Source organism: Diospyros lotus, chromosome 4, assembly GCF_014633365.1.
Source record: "Diospyros lotus cultivar Yz01 chromosome 4, ASM1463336v1, whole genome shotgun sequence".
Classification (NCBI taxonomy): Eukaryota; Viridiplantae; Streptophyta; class Magnoliopsida; order Ericales; family Ebenaceae; genus Diospyros; species Diospyros lotus.
Window position 1 is genome coordinate 31,442,539 of NC_068341.1, and position 20,185 is coordinate 31,462,723.

A 20,185-nucleotide genomic window follows, 5' to 3' on the forward strand; every position below is an offset into this window, starting at 1 on the left:
GTATAATTCAAATATCGTATGTTCCATCTAAGAAACATGTGGCTGGCCTTCTAACAAAAGGATTGGTAATTAGGAGATTTGAAGACCTAGTATGCAAGTTGAGAATGATGGATATTCATTCACCAGTTTGAGGGGGAGTGTTGGCGTAAGGAGATTCAAGAGAAAGGAAAGAAGCCAATTGTGGCTGTTTCTAGAATGCTGAAGGTTTTAGAAAGTTTCTACATCTTGCTTAGGATAGTTTCCTAAATTCAAATTAGGATACTTTCCTAATGTGTTATCTTGTAATCTTTCCAAAAGCTATAAATTATCCAACCCTATAACTAGGGCTGTATGTGAATGAAATATATACGCTTTTCATTCAATTTGACAATACCACTAAAGCATGGAAAAGAAAAAAACAGAAAAGTGAAACTAGAAAATAAATATAAAGAGGAGACATCAAACATACATAGAAATGTTGGTGTTGTTTTCCCTTTGTTCCATTTGGAGAAGGGAGATGGTGTAAGTTTGAAGGAGATTGTGCTAGTTGAAGAAGGGAGAGTCTCTTTAGTTCTTGTGTTGCTGATTTGAAAGTCTCTTCAGTTTTCTTTTTCTTTTTTTTTTTTTTTTTTTTTTACAGCTGTTGGCTTTGTCAGATCATTGGATTTGACAATGGGTTCTGGAGGTAATTTTCCAAAAACTAATGGAAATTGCTAGAAGAGAAATTGAGTGAGAGAGAGAATTTAGAGGGAAAGATTCAAGTAATTCATTGTTGAATCCCATCCTCAAGCCGAGGTTGCCGTGGCTCTATATATACCCTCACAACCATCCACATGCACCCATGTGCAATATAACATAAATGTAACCACCTCTAGCTACTGGACAATTCTCTATAACAGAAAGAAAAGACAAAATTACAATAGCTACCCTTAGCACGTGACAAATAACCACTCTCCCCCCGAAACATTTCTTGTCCTCAAGAAATCATAACATCTGGGCCACTCGGGGGAACTGCTTGAGAAGGTCTGGAAGATACTCTGATGTTATATGATCGGGATGTAGGTGAGTCCATTGCATTAAGACTTGAGTCAAAGGTAGGGAATCTTGGTAGATCACCATTTTTTCCAACACTGCTAAGGGCTCCATATTAACTACTATGTCTTTCGACTGTAAGGGAATATCCACATTGGGGTTGTCCGCAGGTTCAATGGATTTCTTTAGTAGAGAAACATGGAAAACAGGGTGAATTGACACTCCCTTTGGCAACTGTAAATGGTAGGTCACCTTTCCCACTTTTCCACCTTTGCTACTATGGGAAAATGACTGTAGTACTTGGGATTTAGCTTTGAGTTAGGATTGTTAGAGAAGCATTGTTGTTGGAACCTTTTGACCTTCAAGTATACCATATCTTCCAACTTAGATGATCTCTCACTCCTCCCCTTGTTTGCCATCTGTTTCATTCTATTTTGTGTTGTAGTTAATTCACTTTTAGTCACCTACAACCATCTCTTTCATTCTATTTTGTGCTATAGTTAATTCCCTTTTAGTCATCTACAAAGCCTCCTGCCTCTACTGTAAGTACTGATCTACTGCTATCTCCATGCTCAAGTACTACATAACAACAGGTAGTATAGGGGGCTTGTAACCTAACAAAGCTTCAAATGGGGTCCTCTTCAATGAACTGTGGAAGTTGGTGTTGTACCACTATTAGGCTAGGGTAGCCATTTGTTCCAAGTTCCAACTCTTTGGTTTGGTACAACAAACACACCATAGGTAAGACTCCAAACATTAATTTACTCTTTCCGTTTGTCCATCCGTTTCTGGGTGATATGCTGTAGACATATACAATTTCACCTCCAAACTCTTGAATAATTCTTTCCAAAAGTTACTAGTGAAGATCTTATCCCTATTTGAAACAATGGATAGAGGCAGTCCGTGTAACTTAACAACCGAATCTAACAACCCTCTAGCTACTTTTGAGGCCGTGAAGGGATGTGCTAAGCTCATGAAATGGATAAACTTGGTTGACCTGTCCACCACCACAAGAATTACATCCTTCTCCTCCAACTTAGGTAATCCTTCCACGAAGTCCATGGAGATTTGCTCCCATGCTTGTTCTAGTATGTTTAATGGTAGTAGTAGCCCCTGAGTGTCCTCCCAATGGGAAGCTATGGAGTGTCTGTAGGATCTCGTTCTTTAATGCCACACTCTCCCCAATCACTAATATGCCCTTGTACCTAATCAACTCATTTGACAAAACATAGCCCAATTTGCAATTTCCATTAACACTTAGCTACTCTAGTAACTCTTTTACCCATAACCCTTGTTGATAACTCTCAGTTCCCTCTTGAAACTAATCAGGTACCACTGAGGTAATAGCAGCTACTCATTTCCTTCATAGCAACGAGATAAGGCATCCACAACCACATTCTCCTTTCCCCTCCTAAACTGTATCACGTAATCCAACCCCATTAATTTTGCCATGCCTTTTTTCTATAGATGAGAATGTAGCTTCTATTGTAAAAGAAATTTGAGGCTCTCATGGTCAATTTTAATAATGAACCTTCCCCCCTTTTAAGTAGTGCCTCCACTTCTCCACTACCATTAAAACTGCTAGTAGTTCCTTGTCATAGATGCTGAGCCCTTGGTGCCTAGGGCTCAAGGCCTAGTTAAGTAAGGCTAAAGGCCTACCTTCCTGAGATAGGAATGCCCCTATGCCCGCCCCACTGGCATTAGTTTCTAGTGTAAAAGGCTTGCTGAAATCTGGCGGCCCCAGCACTGGTACCTCACTCATGGCCCTCTTGAGTTGCTCAAATGCTTTCTTAACCCTTTCATCCCATTTGAATCCATACTTCTTTAGTTGGTCAGTTAATGGTTTACTAATCAACCCATAGTTTTTCACAAACTTCCTATAGTACCCTATAAGTCCCAGGAACCCCCTTAGTGCTTTGATGTTGGTGGGCTTAGGCCAGGCTGTAATGGCATCAATCTTCTTAGGGTCAGTTCCCACTTCTCCCCTAGATATAACATGTCCCAGGTATTTAATTTGAGTCTATGAAAAGGCACGCTTTGACCTTTTAGACCTTTTGAGATATAACCGGTTGAATTGCAAGACCTTAAAAATAGTCCTAAGGTGCTCCAGGTGTTGGTCAAAGGAAGAACTGTATATCAAAATTTCATCAAAGAAAACTAGGACAAATTTTCTGAGATAGGGTTCAAAAATTTGGTTCATAAGTGCTTGAAATGTAGCAGGGGCGTTAATAAGGCCAAAAGGCATGATAGTGAATTCATAATGGCCATAGTGTGTCTTGAAAGCAGTTTTTGGGATGTTAGATGGGTTCATTTTTATCTGATGGTAGCCTGATCGTAAGTTTAGTTTAGAAAAAATGGAGGCATGTTTGAGCTCATCAAGCAGGTCTTCAATAATAGGTATTGGAAATTTTTCTTTGATGGTAATGGTATTTAATTGTCTATAATCAACACAAAAACGCCATGTTCCATCTTTTTTTTTTACCAAGAGGATAGGAGAAGCGAAAGGGCTATGGCTTGGCTTGATAATTGATTGGGAAAGCATGTCCCTAACCAATCTTTCAATCTCTGTTTTCAATTTAGGAGGGTATCTATAGGACTTGATATTGACAGGTTTAGTGTTTGGTTGGAGGGGTACGTATAGAATGGTCTAAAGGTCTCTCGGGTGGAAGAGACTTAGGTTCTACAAATAGGTTTTGATATTCAACTAATAATAAATCAAGCAAAGTCAAATCAGATACCTGCCATGTAGCTTGTGGTTGATTGTGGCTAGATTTTGAGTTGTTCCTGTTTGTTTTCCCCTTGTTCTCCCATTCCTTCTTGGCCTCAATTGAAAAGAACTGTTCCACTTGGGACATTTTCTTTCGGAACAATTGATGCAACTTCTTCCCTTTTATTAGTTTGCAGGTCCCTATCTGCATATTCCCTTGGAGAATCATCCTTCTTCCTTCTTTTTCTGGGGACACTTCCATTTTATTAACATCAAAATTGGTTGGACTCACCCCCTTTATCCAATCTACCCCCAAAACTATGTGACGTCCACCCAACTTCAATAATCTCAAATTAGCTTCAAACATGCAAAATCCCAAGCAAGCTGACTTCCTCATCACCCTATTCCTGTTAGCTGCAGTCATTGAAAGTGGTTGCGTGTTGGCTAGTGGATACTTCATTCTTTTGGCAGTACTCTCATTAATAAAACTCTGGGTACTCCTACTATAGATCAATACCATTAGGGTGCCTTCTTGTACTCTCCCTTCCACTTTAATTATTTTACTACTAGCCATTCCTTTAATGGCATGCAAAGAGATTGCTCCATTATCCTCTTCCCCCAAATCTTCTATCAATGTTAGGCCTTCCTCCCTCTTCTTCTTCTAATAGCAACAACTATTTTCTACACTGATGCCCTAGGGAATATTTATTCCCGCATTTGAAGCACAACCCTGCTTCCCTCCTCTGTTCTATAAGCTTGTCCCTAACCTGTACATTTTGGGCTATCGGTGGCAATACTTGATACCTGACCTCAGCTACGATTTTCAGGGGTTCCCTCTCGGTTAGTTTTCCCCCATATTGCATCACTCCTTGCAGTCCTCCTCTATTCTTCCCCCCTTTGTTTCTTCATCAATGCTTCAAACGTCAACTCTTGTAGAGAGGCTCCCTCTGCTACCTCCTGCACTATTTTTGGTTTAAGCACCTTCACAGCTGATCTCAATTCATCACTCAATCCCCCCACAAAACTGGACACAAAGTACTCCTCTGTCATGTAAGGGTTTCTGCTCAGCATCAGGGTTTTTAGCTCCTCAAATTTCATCTGATATTCCATCATTGTTCCCTCTTGTCTTAGGCGATTGAACCCTTCTACTATATCCATCATGCCTCTCTTGTTGAACCTCTCGCACAACCCTTTGGCAAATTCATCCCAATTATAGTTCTCACTTTGGACCACCCTTGTAACCACACATCCCCAACATCATTGAGATATGTAGATGCCAGGGCCACCATTTGATTCTCTGCCACTTGGTGGATTCCAAACAATTTCTCACACCGCTTGATCCACCATCGAGGCTTATGTCCCTAGGTTTGCCATCATTGGGTTTGCTTGTTACCCAACTTGCTAGAAAAGTTGACGGAGGTAGTCAATCATCTTTGCTCAGGTGATTTCCAACTCACTGATCCTAATTGGTGTATGCTTCTGTTCGACACTGCCCAAAATTCCGATTACTCGGAATCTGTTGCTCACCAGAATGTTTGAGTTGATTGGCTGGGAATCGTTGGGCTCTAATGTGATACCAATTGTCAAAGCACTGGATCTGGAAGAGGGTTCGAGAGGTAATTTTTTTTAATTAATGGAAATTGCTAGAAGAGAAATTGAGAGAGAGGGAGGGAGGGAGAGAGAATTCAGAGGGAATGATTCAAGTAATTCATTACTGAATCCCATCCTCAGGCCGCGACACTATATATAGCCTCACAACCATCCACATGCACCCATGTGCAATATAACATAAATGTAACCACCTTTAGCTACTAGACAATTCTCTATAATAGAAATATAACAGAAAGAAAAGAAAAAATTACATTAGCTACCCTTAGCATGTGACAGGCTCGTATGTTGTTTTTTTTCTTTTGATTTATTGTTTATTTAGTAATAATTGGAATTGGAATCTCAAAGTTTTCTTTTCTCATTAGGTTAATTTTTAAAAAAGTTACAGCAATAAATATAAATCTTAAATAATAAAAAATTAAATAAAGTAATAAATAATAAATATAAACCCTAAAAACAGTTAAAAAAAGCCAAGCATGCCTAAGCCTAAGATTGCACTTGAGAGCCTGGTGGGCCTAAGCGCGCCTTGCTAATCTGCGCCTGCTTGGGAGCATTCAAGGTGCCAAACCTTTAATAACACTGAATTTATAATCATGTGATGCTTTGTCAAAAGAGGTTTTGTTATATAGTAATATTATTGCCAAAAGAATCTGCTTGATCAAAGAATATCATTGTTGCTTGATGAAGTTGTGTTATCTTCTATCTTAAATTTGTTAAAAAAGTACCATAACAATCTATCAGATTCTCAAATTTGATAGTGGAGTCTCGAGGAATCGAGAACGGTATTAGGAGAAGTAATTGGGAGAGAGAGAGAGAGAGAGAGAGATTAGAATAGAGAGAGAATTAGAGCGAATTGAGAGAAGAGATGGAGGGAAACTGATTTCCAAATTCATTCAACATATCCCTTTAGGCGCTCTTGAGTAGTTATATATACTGATCAAGCTAGTTTGGGCGCCAAAAGTAGTTGGGCCGCGCCCATGTGCACTTACAAGTGTCTTCGGCTTGCGCTTAAGTGCACTTCACGCGTTTTCCGCATGCTAGGACATTTCCCCAGCTATGCTTAACGGTCATTTACATTCTAGTAGCCCAATTACACCATTATTTATACTAATTAGCTAGCTACTGTAACAGTCCTGGCCCCTTAAAATATTTCTTCTCCGCAGGAAATATGTAGTAAGCTTGCCATGTTGGGAAATTGTTGCAGGAGTTCTGGCAAGTACTTCCAAGTGTTGTTGTCAGAATGAAGGGAGGACCATTGCACCAACACTTGGATCATAGGAATGCCATTGTGGTGTGTCACTCGTTTGTCCACAATGGCAATTGGCATTGCGTCTAGAGGTGCTTCTCCCACCATAGGAGGTAAGTTTGGGGTAGAGCTTTGGCTGCCCACGGCTTTCTTTAGAAGAGAGATGTGAAAGACCGGGTGTATCCTTGCATCTACAGGTAGCTCCAGTCGATAAGCCATTGCTCCAATCTTCTCCACAATCTTGAACGGACCATAAAACTTGGGGTTCAACTTCGAAATGGTTTGTTTGGTCAATGCTTTGTAATGTTGCTGATTGAGCTTTAAGTATACTTTATCTCCCACCGAAAATTCTCGTTCACTCCTCTATCGATCTGCTTGTTGTTTCATCTGGTTTCTCGCCTTGGCCAATTTTGCTTTTATCATTCTTAACACTTCTTGCCTCTGTTGGAGGTAAGCTTCAACCGTTGTGATCGTTGTGTGACTTCCTAGGGCAGGAAGTAAATCTGGTTTGTAACCATAAAGGGCCTCGAACGGTGTCATCTTGATTAAACTGTGAAAGCTCGAATTGTACCACCACTGCGCCATTGCTAACCACTTATGCCATCCCCTTGGTTGCACAAAACTTAAGCATCTTAGGTACCCTTCCAGGCACTAGTTAACGCGTTCAATTTGGCCATCCGTTTCTGGATGGTATGCTGTAGACATTAAGAGTTTGGTTCCTAGGCTCTTCGTAAGTTCCTTCTAAAAAAGGCTAGTAAATATTTTGTCTCGATCAGGGACAATTGACCTTGGGATGTCGTGTAGCTTGACCACATTATCCAAGTAGGTTCTAGCCACTTCCTATGCTATAAACGGATGAGTTAGGCCTATGAAGTGGCTAAATTTGGTGAACCTATCGACTATTACCAATATACAATCCTTCCCTTCCGATTTTCATAGGCCCTTGATAAAGTCCATAGTGACATTAGTCCAAGCACGATCAAGAATTTCTAGAGGCTGAAGTAGGCCGGGGTGAGCCACTGTTTCATGCTTGCATCTTCGACATACCTCACAACTCAAGACATATTCCCATCCGTACTTCCTTTGTTGTGGCCAAAAGAATAACTGTCTGACTTTGTGGTATGTGTTTTGGATACCGGAGTGCCTTCCTATGGGAGATCCATGCAACGCATGAATTATTCTGTCCTTCAATTCCTTACAATCGTCGATCACCATTCTTCCTTTGTATCTTATTACTCCATTGGTAAGCGAGTACCCTACTTTGCTGGCAGCATTAACGGTTAACTGCTCTAGGAGATCTTTGGCCCATCCATCCTTGTGGTAGTTGTCAGTAATTTCTTGAAGCCAATTGGGCACTATTGTAGAGATAGCTACAACCATTCCTTCCTCATGGCAGCAAGATAAAGCATCTGTTGCAACATTCTCTTTTCCTTTCCTGAATTGGATCACATAGTATAAGCCCTTGAGTTTAAACATACATTTTTTCTGTAGTTGGTTGTGTAGCCTCTATTGTAGGATGAATTTTAAACTTTCATGGTCTGTTTTGATTACAAACTTTCCTTCTTCTAGATAATGGCGCCACCTGTCCACAGCCATTAGTACTACCATCAGTTCTTTCTTGTAGATGCTAAGGCCTTGATGTCTTGGGGCTAAAGCTTGGCTGAGAAAGGCTAAAGGTCTTCCTTCTTGAGTCAATACCGCTCTTGTGCCAGTTTTGCTCGCACCTGTTTCCAAAGTGAAGGGCTTATCAAAGTCAGGAAGGCCTAATGTAGGCACACTACCCAAGGTTGCTTTTAATTGCTCGAATGCTTTTTCTGCCTTGGTATTCCATTGGAATCCATTTTTTTTAAGCATTTCTGTCAAAAGCTTGGTTATGGTGCCATAGTTCTTCACAAATTTCCAGTAGTAGCCAGTAAGCCCGAAGAAGCCCCTTAAGGCCCGGATGTTAGCAGATTTAGGCTAAGCCATAACAACTTCTATCTTCTTGGGGTCAGTCCCCACGCTAGCCCCTAAAATAACATGCCCAAGATATTCTACTTGTTGTGCAAAGGTACATTTTGACCGCTTGATACATAGCTGATTAAATTGCAGGATCTCAAATGTAGCCCTAAGATGGATAAGGTGTTGATCATAAGAAGGGTTGTAGACTAGCATGTCATAAAAAAAAACAGCACAAATTTTCTGAGGCGGGGTTCAAAAATTTGGTTCATGAGGGCGTGGATGTTAGAGTTATGCCCCATAAGCCAATTATATTTACATGTAATTGATCATATTTTTTTTCATTGTGACTCTTTATCTTCAATCAATTATTATTGTAAGGCATTATGTTTTATTTGTTATTGATAGTTGTCTTTATTATTTCCATTCTTGACAAAGTCCATAGATCAAATAGGCTTATGGAATATGGTTGTGCATAGAGATGACGATCATGAAACATATTTCTCATAAGCCTTGATCTTAAATGTTCCTAGTCATAGAGTTATTAGGATTGGACACTAATAACTCGGATAGACTAGCATATATGATGCATGCTCAATTAGGAGAATGTCTTGTTTTATAGACATTGGTGTGTGGACACTAGTGCATATATGTGGGTGCTTATTACAAGAATAAGTACACTGAACTGACCCGCTATAGAATTCCTAATGGTAATTGTTTATTGTCGAATTGAAATTTCTGTGTTGTAATAGTGCAGATTGGTCCTTAGACTTGAGACATCACGGTAGTTTTATATTTGACTGGTTACGCTTTGGTTCTTTTTTGGATTCCAATGGAGTCATTAACAAATTATCACTGGGTGTAACCTTATCACATATGAAGGTTTGTGGATGTCGAAATAGAATTCATCACTTATCGATAAGATGAGAAGATGTCCTGTGTATTCCGATGATTTCATGACTGAGGAAATCTTTGGCCAAGGTGAGGTGGAAATCAAAAGGTGTTTTGATTTCACCTATCAAGTCATAAATCTGGAATGGATACATAGTTATTGAATGATTAGGGTTTCGTCATAAAACCATACCCTAAATTTAATCGGGACATAGATTGATGAAAGGATTTTACTGCACGGTATTTGCAATTGAAAAGGTCCGTGTTTTTTTCATCGTTGGCTAGGTATTCATGGCATGTTGCTAGACGTTAACCATGATATGTAGGGTTTTAGAATTAATTTGATTAATTCTAAAACTATTAATTAAAGAGTTTAATTAAATAGTTTAATTAATCTAATGAGTTGGGCCTTCATATAGCCCAATAGAGTTGGCCTACATCTAGCCCAATGGTGGACCTAAGGGGTTACACACTTAGGTCGAGCCCGTTCCATAATTTAAAAGAGAGATACGACCCAATATGATTATGGGCCAGACCTAAATTGTTTAGGGTTTTTTTTTTTTTTTCAAAGGCATAATTAGGGTTACTCTATAAAAGGCCACTTAAGAAGCTGAAAAAAAAAAGAAGGAAAAAAGGGAAATTCGGATCTCTCTTGTAGGCGCTTTGGGTTTGCTAGCACTACTCGAGGCGTCGTGGAAAAGGCTCGATCGTGTGGACCGACTTGGAGGAGTTTGCGCTTGCAACTCTACGGATCAAAGAAGGCAGAATCGAAGCTACACGGTTGTCCGGTTCCTAATAGTGGAATGTAGTTGGGGCATTTGTGAGGCCAAATGGCATGATTGTAAACTCAAAATGCCCATGATGTGTTTTGAAGGCTGTCTTGAAGATGTCCTTAGGATGAACTCTAATTTGATGGTATCCTGCCCTTAAGTCCAATTTTGTGAATATGGTTGCATGTTTAAGTTCATCAAGTAGGTCATCAATGATGGGAATAAGAAATTTGTCCTTAATGGTAATGGCATTAAACTGTCTATAATCAACACAAAAGCACCAAGTACGATCTTTCTTTTTGACTAATAGGATAGGGGAAGCGAAAGGGCTGTGGCTTGGACGAACAATGGATTGGTCTAACATTCTTTGACCATTTTCTCGATTTCCGATTTGAGTTTAGGTGGGTACTGGTAAGAATGGATGTTAATAGGTTCAGCTTGGGGTAGGAGAGGTATAGTGTGGTCCAGTGAGCGTTTAGGAGGTAAGGCCTTATGTTCTACGAAGAGATCCTGATATTCATTCAGCAGTGAATCTAAAAGGGTCAGTTTGTGTACCTGTCGTGGTGATTCTGGGCTTCCTGTATGAGAATTCTCTTCTCGCTGATCACTGGACTCAATGGAAAATAAATGAGCCACCTGTGCCCATTTCTTTCTAAGCATCCTTTGCAACTTCTTGCCCTTCATCAGTTTGCATGCCCCTACCTCCATATGGCCTTGTAGAACCACTCTCTTCCCTTTCCTTTCCAACGTTACTTCCATATTATTGAAGTCAAAACTAATGGGACTAACCTCTCACATCCAGTCCACCCCCAATACAATATGGTAGCCCCCCAACCTGAGTAGTCTGAGATAAGCTTGGAATTCTTTCCCTTGCATCTCCCAGCAAAATCGCATGCAAGCTGATTTGTTGATTGCCCTATCCCCATTAGCTACCGTGACTGCTAATGGTTGTGTTCTAGCTGTTGGGCACCCCATCCTTTTAGACGTGGTTTCATCAATGAAACTATGGGTACTTCCACTATCGATTAACACCATGAGAGAACTATCATGCACCTTCCCTTCCACCTTAATAACTTTGTTGTTAGCCACCCCTTTATGGCGTGTAATGATATGGCTCCACTACCTTCTTCCTCCTCTTCTTCTGTCACTACCAGCTTTTCTGTTCCGTCCCCTTCTTCTTCTCTATCCAATAACAGAAGTTGTTTCCTACACTGATGCCCCAGTGTGTACTTTTCACCACACCTGAAACACAGTCCCACCAACCTCCTTTGTTCCATCATCTTGTCTCTGCTCTGCGTATTCAGAGGGGGTGTAGGTAATGTGGGATACTTGACGTTAGGCCCCGTCCTCATTATCTCTCTTCCCGATGGCCTTCCTCTTTGGTATATCATCCCTCCTTGTGCTCCTCTAATATGTCCCTTCTATTTCCTTAGCAAAGCGTCAAACTTCATTTCCTGTAGATAAGCCCCCTCCACTGCTTCTAGGACCGTCCTTGGTCAGAGCACTGGTACTGCTGATCGTAGCTCCTCATTTAGTCTTCCTATGAAACTCAATACAAAATAATCTTCAATAAGGCCGGGTTCCGGTTAAGCATCAGGAACTTGAGTTCCTCGAATTTTGCTTGATAGTCCATTATTGAACCTTCCTGCCTCAAACAATTAAACTCCTGCACTACATCCAACCGGCCTCGTTCCCCGAATCTTTCATTAAGGTCTCTGGTGAAATCATCCCAATTATAGTTCTCTCTTACCTTAGACCACCCTTGGAACCACACATCTCCTTCATCATGAAGATATGCTACCGCCAGGGCCACTCTCTGGTTCTTAGGTACTCGGTGGATTTCGAACAATTTCTCACATCTTCTCAACCACCATCGCGGCTGAGTACCCTCGAAGATTGGAAGTTCCAATTTAGGCATTGGAAATCCTCGTCTCCTCTCAGTTACCGGTTCATCGCCTACCGTTGGCTCTCCTTTCGATTCAATTATTCTTGCATTACAGTGTGGGATACCAATTCCCTGTAGAATTGGCTCTGTTCGTTCCCTCGATGAAAAATCAAGGGAAATCCTTACCTGTGGTTGATTTGTGAACATCATCACAAATTGCTGCAATTGATCCCGCATCAAATTTCCTTGATCTCGAACTTCTTGTAATTCCTCACGGATTTGCAGGCACATATCCCCCCTGAGTTGATCGGCTAGAGCCTCTAATTTCCTATCCACTACCGATCCTATTCTTTCTTCCACCGTTTCTACCCTTCCTTGCATCTCGGATACTGTCGTCGTTACTTGTTGAAGTTGCATCTCCATCTGACGCATCCTAGTTACATCCGCCATTGATTCGCTCATCTCGTACAATCAGGCAGGAGCTTGCTCTGATACTAATTTGTTAGATTTACAGTGGAGTCTCGAGGAATCGAGAACAGTATTAGGAGAAGTAATTGGGAGAGAGAGAGAGAGAGATCAGAATAGAGAGAGAATTAGAGCAAATTGAGAGAAGAGATGGAGGGAAACTGATTTCCAAATTCATTCAACATATCCCTTTAGGCGCTCTTGATCAGTTATATATACTGATCAAGCTAGTTTGGGTGCCAAAAGCAATTGGGCCGCGCCCATGTGCTCTTACAAGTGGCTTTGGCCTGCGCTTAAGTGCGCTTCACGCGTTTTCCGCATGCTGGAACATTTCCCCAGCTATGCTTAACGGTCATTTACATTCTAGTAGCCCAGTTACACCATTATTTATACTAATCAACTAGCTACTGTAACACAATCCACATCATTTTGTTGTCAAACGTCATTGGATGAAGCTTCAATATTAGATTCCTTCCTTGATCCCAAATATTGTAATTCTTTAACAATTGTTTGCATTTTTTTGTTAGTACGGGCTCAATCTAACTTGGTTTACAATTGAGATTTAGTCACTAGAAATTCTTGGTGCTTTTGAACCTGTCCTGCTTTTTTCATACGGCAGTAGGATGGGGTTTTTTTGGCCAGACTTTGGAAAAGAGGGGGCTAACCAAGTGATCCATTTGATACAATGGAGAAAGAGGAGACATTAGGTAATAAGAGAGGGTTGAGAAGACTTATCATATTTGATAAAATATTTTTCTCTTGGGGGTGTAAGAATCTTTTGTATGTTTGGGCTTATGCATTGTTGTCCAAAATCCTTCATCAGTTTGCCCTGTGAAATATTTACTGTATACAAAATCAGGAAGACAGTTTGATTCTCCTTGGATGTATTTGATGTCGAACTACAAATATTGATAACCATCTAAGGGTGGTTTTGAGATGGGACTTTGGTAGATACCTACATTATTGATTTCCACTATAGTTGTTTATCCTGCCCATGTAGATGCATAGAGTGGGGCGTGCTGTTTTTTATTGTTTTACTTGTTGCCGCAGACACAGTAGTAGTGATATAAACTACAATTAGCTGTCAGATTCTCACATATAACAATATTGCCACTCTTTTTTTTTTTCCCAGCAATTCTGTTAATAAAAATAGACTTACCTCTTTGTGATATTTACTTATTTGTGACCTCAGGCTCACAAGCTGTGGTGAGCATTGTCCTAGAAAGGGAACTTTCTTCCAAGTCATTCTCATTAGTGGCAGAGGAGGTACATGTTTTACTTGTTTTTATTTCAGTTGTGAATGATGCAGTACCCAAAACAAAACACGAGTAAACTCGTTTACTCAAATTGATTTCATTAATCAATGTCAATAATCAAAAGCTACCTTCAATTACAATCCAAATAAATATTTATAGACAATTAATTGATAAAATCTACCCTAACATGGATTAATTAGGATTCTACTAACTAAAGGAAACGAAAAGATATTAAAAGAAATTAGGAAACAAACTAAAATAAGAAATAAAAAAAAAACAATACCAATTCCTAAAATTTACTATTCTGTCCTACATCAGGGAAGATATGTGCAATTTGCTGAGACATCAACCTCCTCATTTTCTCATCTAATGAATCTAAATATCTTTTCATCTCTCTAGGATTCAAGAGATCTTCGAAAGGAAGAAGCTCAAGAAACATTGCAACGCATTACAAAGCTTGTGAATGGCACTTTCGCCACAGATGGAACATACTCTTCATCTCCTTTATCTGCAGAAGATGTTCTTGCTGCCATTGATAGTGGCAAATCTGAAGGAGGACCTCATGGTCAGCATTGGGTTTTGGATCCCATAGATGGTACCAAAGGGTAAGCTTGAATATCATAATTATTCTTTCTGACATTACTAGTCCATTGATCATGAGGCATTTTTACTTATATTGTCCAATCTTATTAGTACCAGACTAGACAAACCGGTTCAACTAAGGTCTAGGTTGCCAACCGGTTCAAGTCAATAATTAAAATTGGCTTCATTAAAAACTGATTATTTTAGCCACGAACCGAAAGTTAAATGGGTAATCAGGTCTAGTTCAACCGCTTTGTAGGTATGCATACTCATTTTGTTTTGACACAATAGTTTATTTCATTTTTGCATTTTCATTGATTTTTATTTTAGCACTTACAAGTTATAACTTCATTGGAGAGTGTTTATACTTTACATATATATGTGTATATTTGATGATTTTTTGGGCTAAATTGATGAAAAAAATTACAAATATAAAATAATGATATTAAAAATTGTATAATTATTTTTAATTTGTTTTCATTTAAGATAATAACTTTAATGATATATATTTAATAAAATTACATCTCGATTATGTCGGAGATGTGGGGCCTGATTTGATTTATGACACCTACGCAGAGCCAATACGGGCTCAAAACTTGAATATGCTTGAATTGGGAGTTTTATTTTTTCCATAGTCTTCATATACAAATAGGTGGGTATAATTCTTGTAATTGTAACATTCTCAAATAGTGAAAAAACACCTAGTGTGGTCGCGGACATAGTCATTCTTTATTGAACCATGTAAATTCAATCTTGTGTGTGTGATTTTGTTCCAAGTTTTCTTTATCACTTGGTTCATTTCCAAACAACTGGTATTAGAGCTTCGGTTGGCAAAGAACACTGGGAGCGATGGCATCAGAAGAAGGGCAAGTCAAGATCGACAAATTTGATGACAAATATTTCAGGTTTTGGAAGATGTAGATTGAAGATTATCTATACTAGAAGAAGCTACACCAACCCTTCTTGGGAAGAAGCCAGAGGGGATGAAACTAGAGGATTGGATCTCGTTAGATCACCGGGCACTAGATGTGATTCAGTTAACATTAGCTTAGAACGTGGCGTTCAACATCGCCAATGAGAAGACCACAACATATTCGATGAAGGCATTATCAAACATGTATGAGAAACCATCCACCTTGAACAAGGTTTATTTGATGCATCGATTATTCAATCTGAGGATGGGAGAAGGTGCATCAGTTATAGATCACATCAACGAGTTCAACATGATTACAACTCAATTGAGTTCAGTGATGATCACGTTAAATGATGAAGTCATAGCACTAATTCTATTATTGTCCCTACCAGAAAGTTGGTTAGCAACGATGATTATAGTGAGCAATTCATCAGGGAGTACCAAGTTGAAGCTAGATGATGTTTGAGATTTGATTCTTGGTGAGGACATTCGCAGAAGAGAGTCAACTAAAGCTTTGGGTTATGCTTAAATTATCGAAAGCAGAGGAAGGGGCCATCAACGAGGTTAGAATCAAGGCCATGGAGTATTAAAGTCAAAAGGATAGGGTCAGTCTAAGAATCGCTAAGATATCACTTGCTATAATCGCGATAAGAAAGGCCACTTCACGAGTCAGTGTAAGGCATTGAAGAAGAAAAAGAAGAACCAGCACTAGGATGATGAGTCAGCAAATATAACCTCTGAATAAATTGCTAATGTCCTAATTTGCTATGTGGACAATCCTATTGAATCTTGGATTTTGGACTTAGGTGCGTCATTTCACTCTACTCCATGCAAAGAGTTATTACATAACTATGTTGTTGGGAAGTCAGAAAGGTCTATCTTGCAGATAATGAACCTTTGGTGAGGGGAAGGGTGTGTGAAGGATATAAGCTGTCGGTAGCAGGTTGCAATTGTGCTCTTGGTTATAGCTGATTATTTTTGTTATAATTGTTGTAATGGTTAGTTAGGCAGTTAGGCAGCTTTATTAACTTGTTGTATATAAGGATCAGTTAGTTCTCACGATGGTGGACTGTCATATTATTCATTCATTTTTTCAATAACATCTCTCGAGGTGTTTTTCATCTCTTGTTTTTCTTCTTTCAATTGTGAAGCTCTCGCTTCATGGTATTAGAGCCTAACGACTAGCGTCAATGGCTTCAAATCGTGATTTCAGTTCGTCCTCCTCCTCATTACCTAACTCCTCTTCTATGTTATCATTGGCATCTCAATCCGACTTTACTGCGGTAGCAAAATCCTTTAACTATGTTCCAATCAAACTCGATTCGACAATTATTTGTTCTGGAAAGCTCAGATATTGGCCACGATCAGAGCATTTGACTTGTTGCCATACATCAACAAGTCTATAGCACTATTGAAGTACATCAACGATCTAGGAAATTCCAATCATGAGGCTCAGGTTGTAAATCTTGAATATCTAAACTGGATAAAGTCAGATCAATTACTTTTAGGCTAATTGCTTTCTACTATTGATAAAGAAGTTTTGGCACAAATTATTCATTGTGAAACGTCTGCTGAAGTTTGGAGTGTTCTCGAAAATCTTTATTCACAACAAACTGTTGCCAAATCTTTTCAATCAAAACAATAGCTTAGATCTATAAGAAAGAATGACTTGTCGATAAATGACTATATGCTGAAAATCAAGACAATAGGACATGCCTTAGTTGCAATTGGAGAACTTTTAAATGACAAAAGAGTTACTAATGGCCATATTACACAGATTGGACAGTGATTATGAGACAATTGTGAGTATTGTTACATATCAAATGGATGAAATCAACTTAGAAAAGGTTCAATACTTGTTACTGATGCATGAACAAAGGCTTGCTGCCAATGATAGGTCTAACTCTTCTATTTCTGGTCTTGAATTTGTAAATGTAAATTTAGCCTCTTATTAGTCTAAAAATGAGAATGGATTGAGTAGAGGAGGTAATTCTAGAGGAGGACGAGGACGTGGTAGATTTTCAGGCAGAATTTTGGGGGTTCACAATTTGGTAGAGGAGGAGGTGTGCCGCAATTTGGTTCACAATCATTTATAGCTCATCCCATAGGTTCTAATGAAGCCTACTTGATTGAGCTAGGGTCTGATCCAAGAACTTACTATGGCTATTTGCCTCAACCCTCATAAACTTCTCAATTTTCTTCTACATCATCTTATCACAATGAACCTTCTTGGATTGTAGACTCTGGAGCCACCAACCACATTACTTCTAACCTTAGCAATCTTTCTCTCCACTCTCCTTACAATGGTAGTGACAAGGTTGCAGTTGGCAACGGTAAAAAACTTTTTATTTCTAACATTTGCCTTAGTCAATTGTATACTCAAAACTACTCCTAAATCTTTCATTTCTTTACCTAATGTTCTTCATGTTCCTAACATGAAAAAGAATCTTATTAGTGTTTCTCAGCTTACTAAAGATCACAATTTAATTATTGAGTTTCTCTCTGATTCTTGCTTTCTTAAGGACAAGAGATCAAGACAAGTGCTACTTCGAGGGATTCTTAAAGACGGTCTTTATCAGCTCACTCCAGCATTTGGTCATGTTGATTCTAGAGTTGTTTTCTCCGTTGAGTCAGGAACACCAACTGCTAGTAATAGTTCTACAAATGTTATCTCTTCAAATAAATGTAAAGGACAAGATTTGTCCTCTTTGTCTTCCTTTCATGTATCTTCAAATGTTAATAAAATTGGTTAACAGTGGCTTGCCAAGTTAGGACATCCTTCATCTCGTGTACTTCAGTTGATATTGAATAAAATTAGTGTTCCTTGTTCAAATTTGCATCTATCATTTTGTGATTCTTGTAAAATAGGAAAAATGCATCAACTTCCCTTTGCAAATTGTCAAATTACTACAAATGCTCCCTTAGTATTAGTCTATTCAGATTTGTGAGGTCCTGCTCTAGTTCTCTCTACTAAGGGGGTATAAGTGTTACATAGTCTTTGTCGATGCTTGCACTAGATATACATGGTTATATCCGTTGAAACAAAAATCTAATGCCTTAGCTGTTTTCAGAACCTTTCATACATTTGCCGAACTGCAATACCAATCTAAAGTCAAGGCCTTTCAAACTGACAATGGTGGTGAATTTAAGGCCTTTTTACCTTATCTTACCTCTTGTGGTATTCAACCTCGATTCACTTGCCCTCATACACATCAACAGAATGGTGTAGCAGAACGAAAACATGGATATATAGCTGAAATGGGTCTTACCTTGTTAGCTCATGCTCACATGCCCTTAAAGTTCTGGGTAGAAGCATTTAAAACTGTTGTCTACATCATAAATCTCTTACCAACATCGACTCTACAGTTTAAGTCTCCATTCGAGACTCTTTTTAACAAACAACCTAATTACATGCAATTGCAACATTTTGGATGTGCTTATTTTCCTTTTCTTCGACCTTATAACAAGCATAAGTTTCAATTTCATTCTACCAAATGTGTGTTTATTGGTTATAGCCATGTTCAAGCTGGATATTAGTGCTTGCATCCTTTGAGAAGGGTATATGTGTCAAGACATGTTCAATTTAATGCCGATGAATTTCCCTTTCCTCAATTGTTTCCTAACTCATCCACTCACTCCCCTCAGTTAAAATCCTCTGGTCAGTCACTTTTGTTCTTCGTTCTATTTAGTCCTTTCCTAGCAGTTCTTCCAACTCTCGAGTAGCACAGTCCTCTTTCTTAACTCCTAATGATTCTTCACATGTTGGCTCTCCTCGAAATACAACTGTTGATTGTTCAATACCTAATTGCACTAATAAGTTGCTTCCTTTACCATGATCATCTCTCCGCGTGTAGTGTCAAGTGAGCTAGGGCCGCTGCATCGGCGCCCGGATGTAGTGACAAATGAGCAAGGGTTCCCGCATTTGCTTGGACGGATGTGGGTAAAGAAGTTAGTCCAACATCAAAATCACAATCAAAATCAAAACCAAAAACAAAATCAAAATCAAAACCAAAACCGAAAACAAAATCAAATTCAAAGTCAAAGCCGAAAACAAAATCATAGATTAAGGATTGGGTCATGGAACATAGGAACATTAACAGGCAAAGCTATGGAAGTGGTAGATGTGATGATTAGGAGAAAGATTAATATTATGTGCCTTCAAGAGACGAGATGGGTAGGGAAAAAAGCAAAAACTTTGTCAGAAAATGGATATAAAATATGGTACACAGAAATGATCGAGCAAAAAATAGAGTGGAGATCATTATGGATAAAGCTTAGTAGATGAGGTAGTGGATGTAAAGAGAATAGGGGATAGGATTATTATGGTGAAGGTTATTCTAGGAAGAATGACTATGAATATCTTTAGTACATATGCACGACAGGCGGGGTTAGGTGAGGAGATAAAACCAAAATTCTGGGAGGACCTAGAGAGACTCATACAAATGATACCAAGAGGAGAGAAAATGATTATAGGAGGTGACTTAAATGGTCACGTGGGTAGAGACGGAAACGGCTATAGAGAGGTACATGGAGAGTATGGATTCGGGGAAATTAATAATGAGGGTAAGTCTATTCTAGATTTTGCAATGGCATATGGGCTCATCATAACCAATATTAGGTTCAAAAAACGGGACGAACACTTAATCGCATATAAAAATATCACATCAAGCACCCAAATAGATTACTTCCTCATGAGACAAGAGGACCGGGTATGTTGTAGGGATTGTAAGGTGATACCAGGAGAGTGTTTGACTACTCAACATAGACTTCTAGTACTTGACGTCCAAGTAAGAAATTGGAAGAGAAAAAATCACATAAAACAAAATCCAAGAATCAGGTGGTGGGATTTAAAAGGGGAGAAACAACTAATCTTCAAAGAAAAATTAAGGGGTAGAAGAGAATGGAATGGAGAA

The 20,185-nt window shown here is 39.1% G+C and overlaps 1 protein-coding gene across 1 annotated transcript in view; it reads left to right on the forward strand.

Annotated features, from left to right (window-relative positions):
- Window positions 1-20,185, forward strand: part of LOC127799396 (SAL1 phosphatase-like) — an 85,280-nt gene that overhangs the window by 37,086 nt on the left and 28,009 nt on the right. Inside the window, exons 3-4 of the mRNA XM_052333397.1 lie at window positions 13,714-13,787; window positions 14,177-14,382. Of these exons, the coding sequence (XP_052189357.1) occupies window positions 13,714-13,787; window positions 14,177-14,382 (280 nt within the window). The remainder of the gene's footprint in view (window positions 1-13,713; window positions 13,788-14,176; window positions 14,383-20,185) is intronic.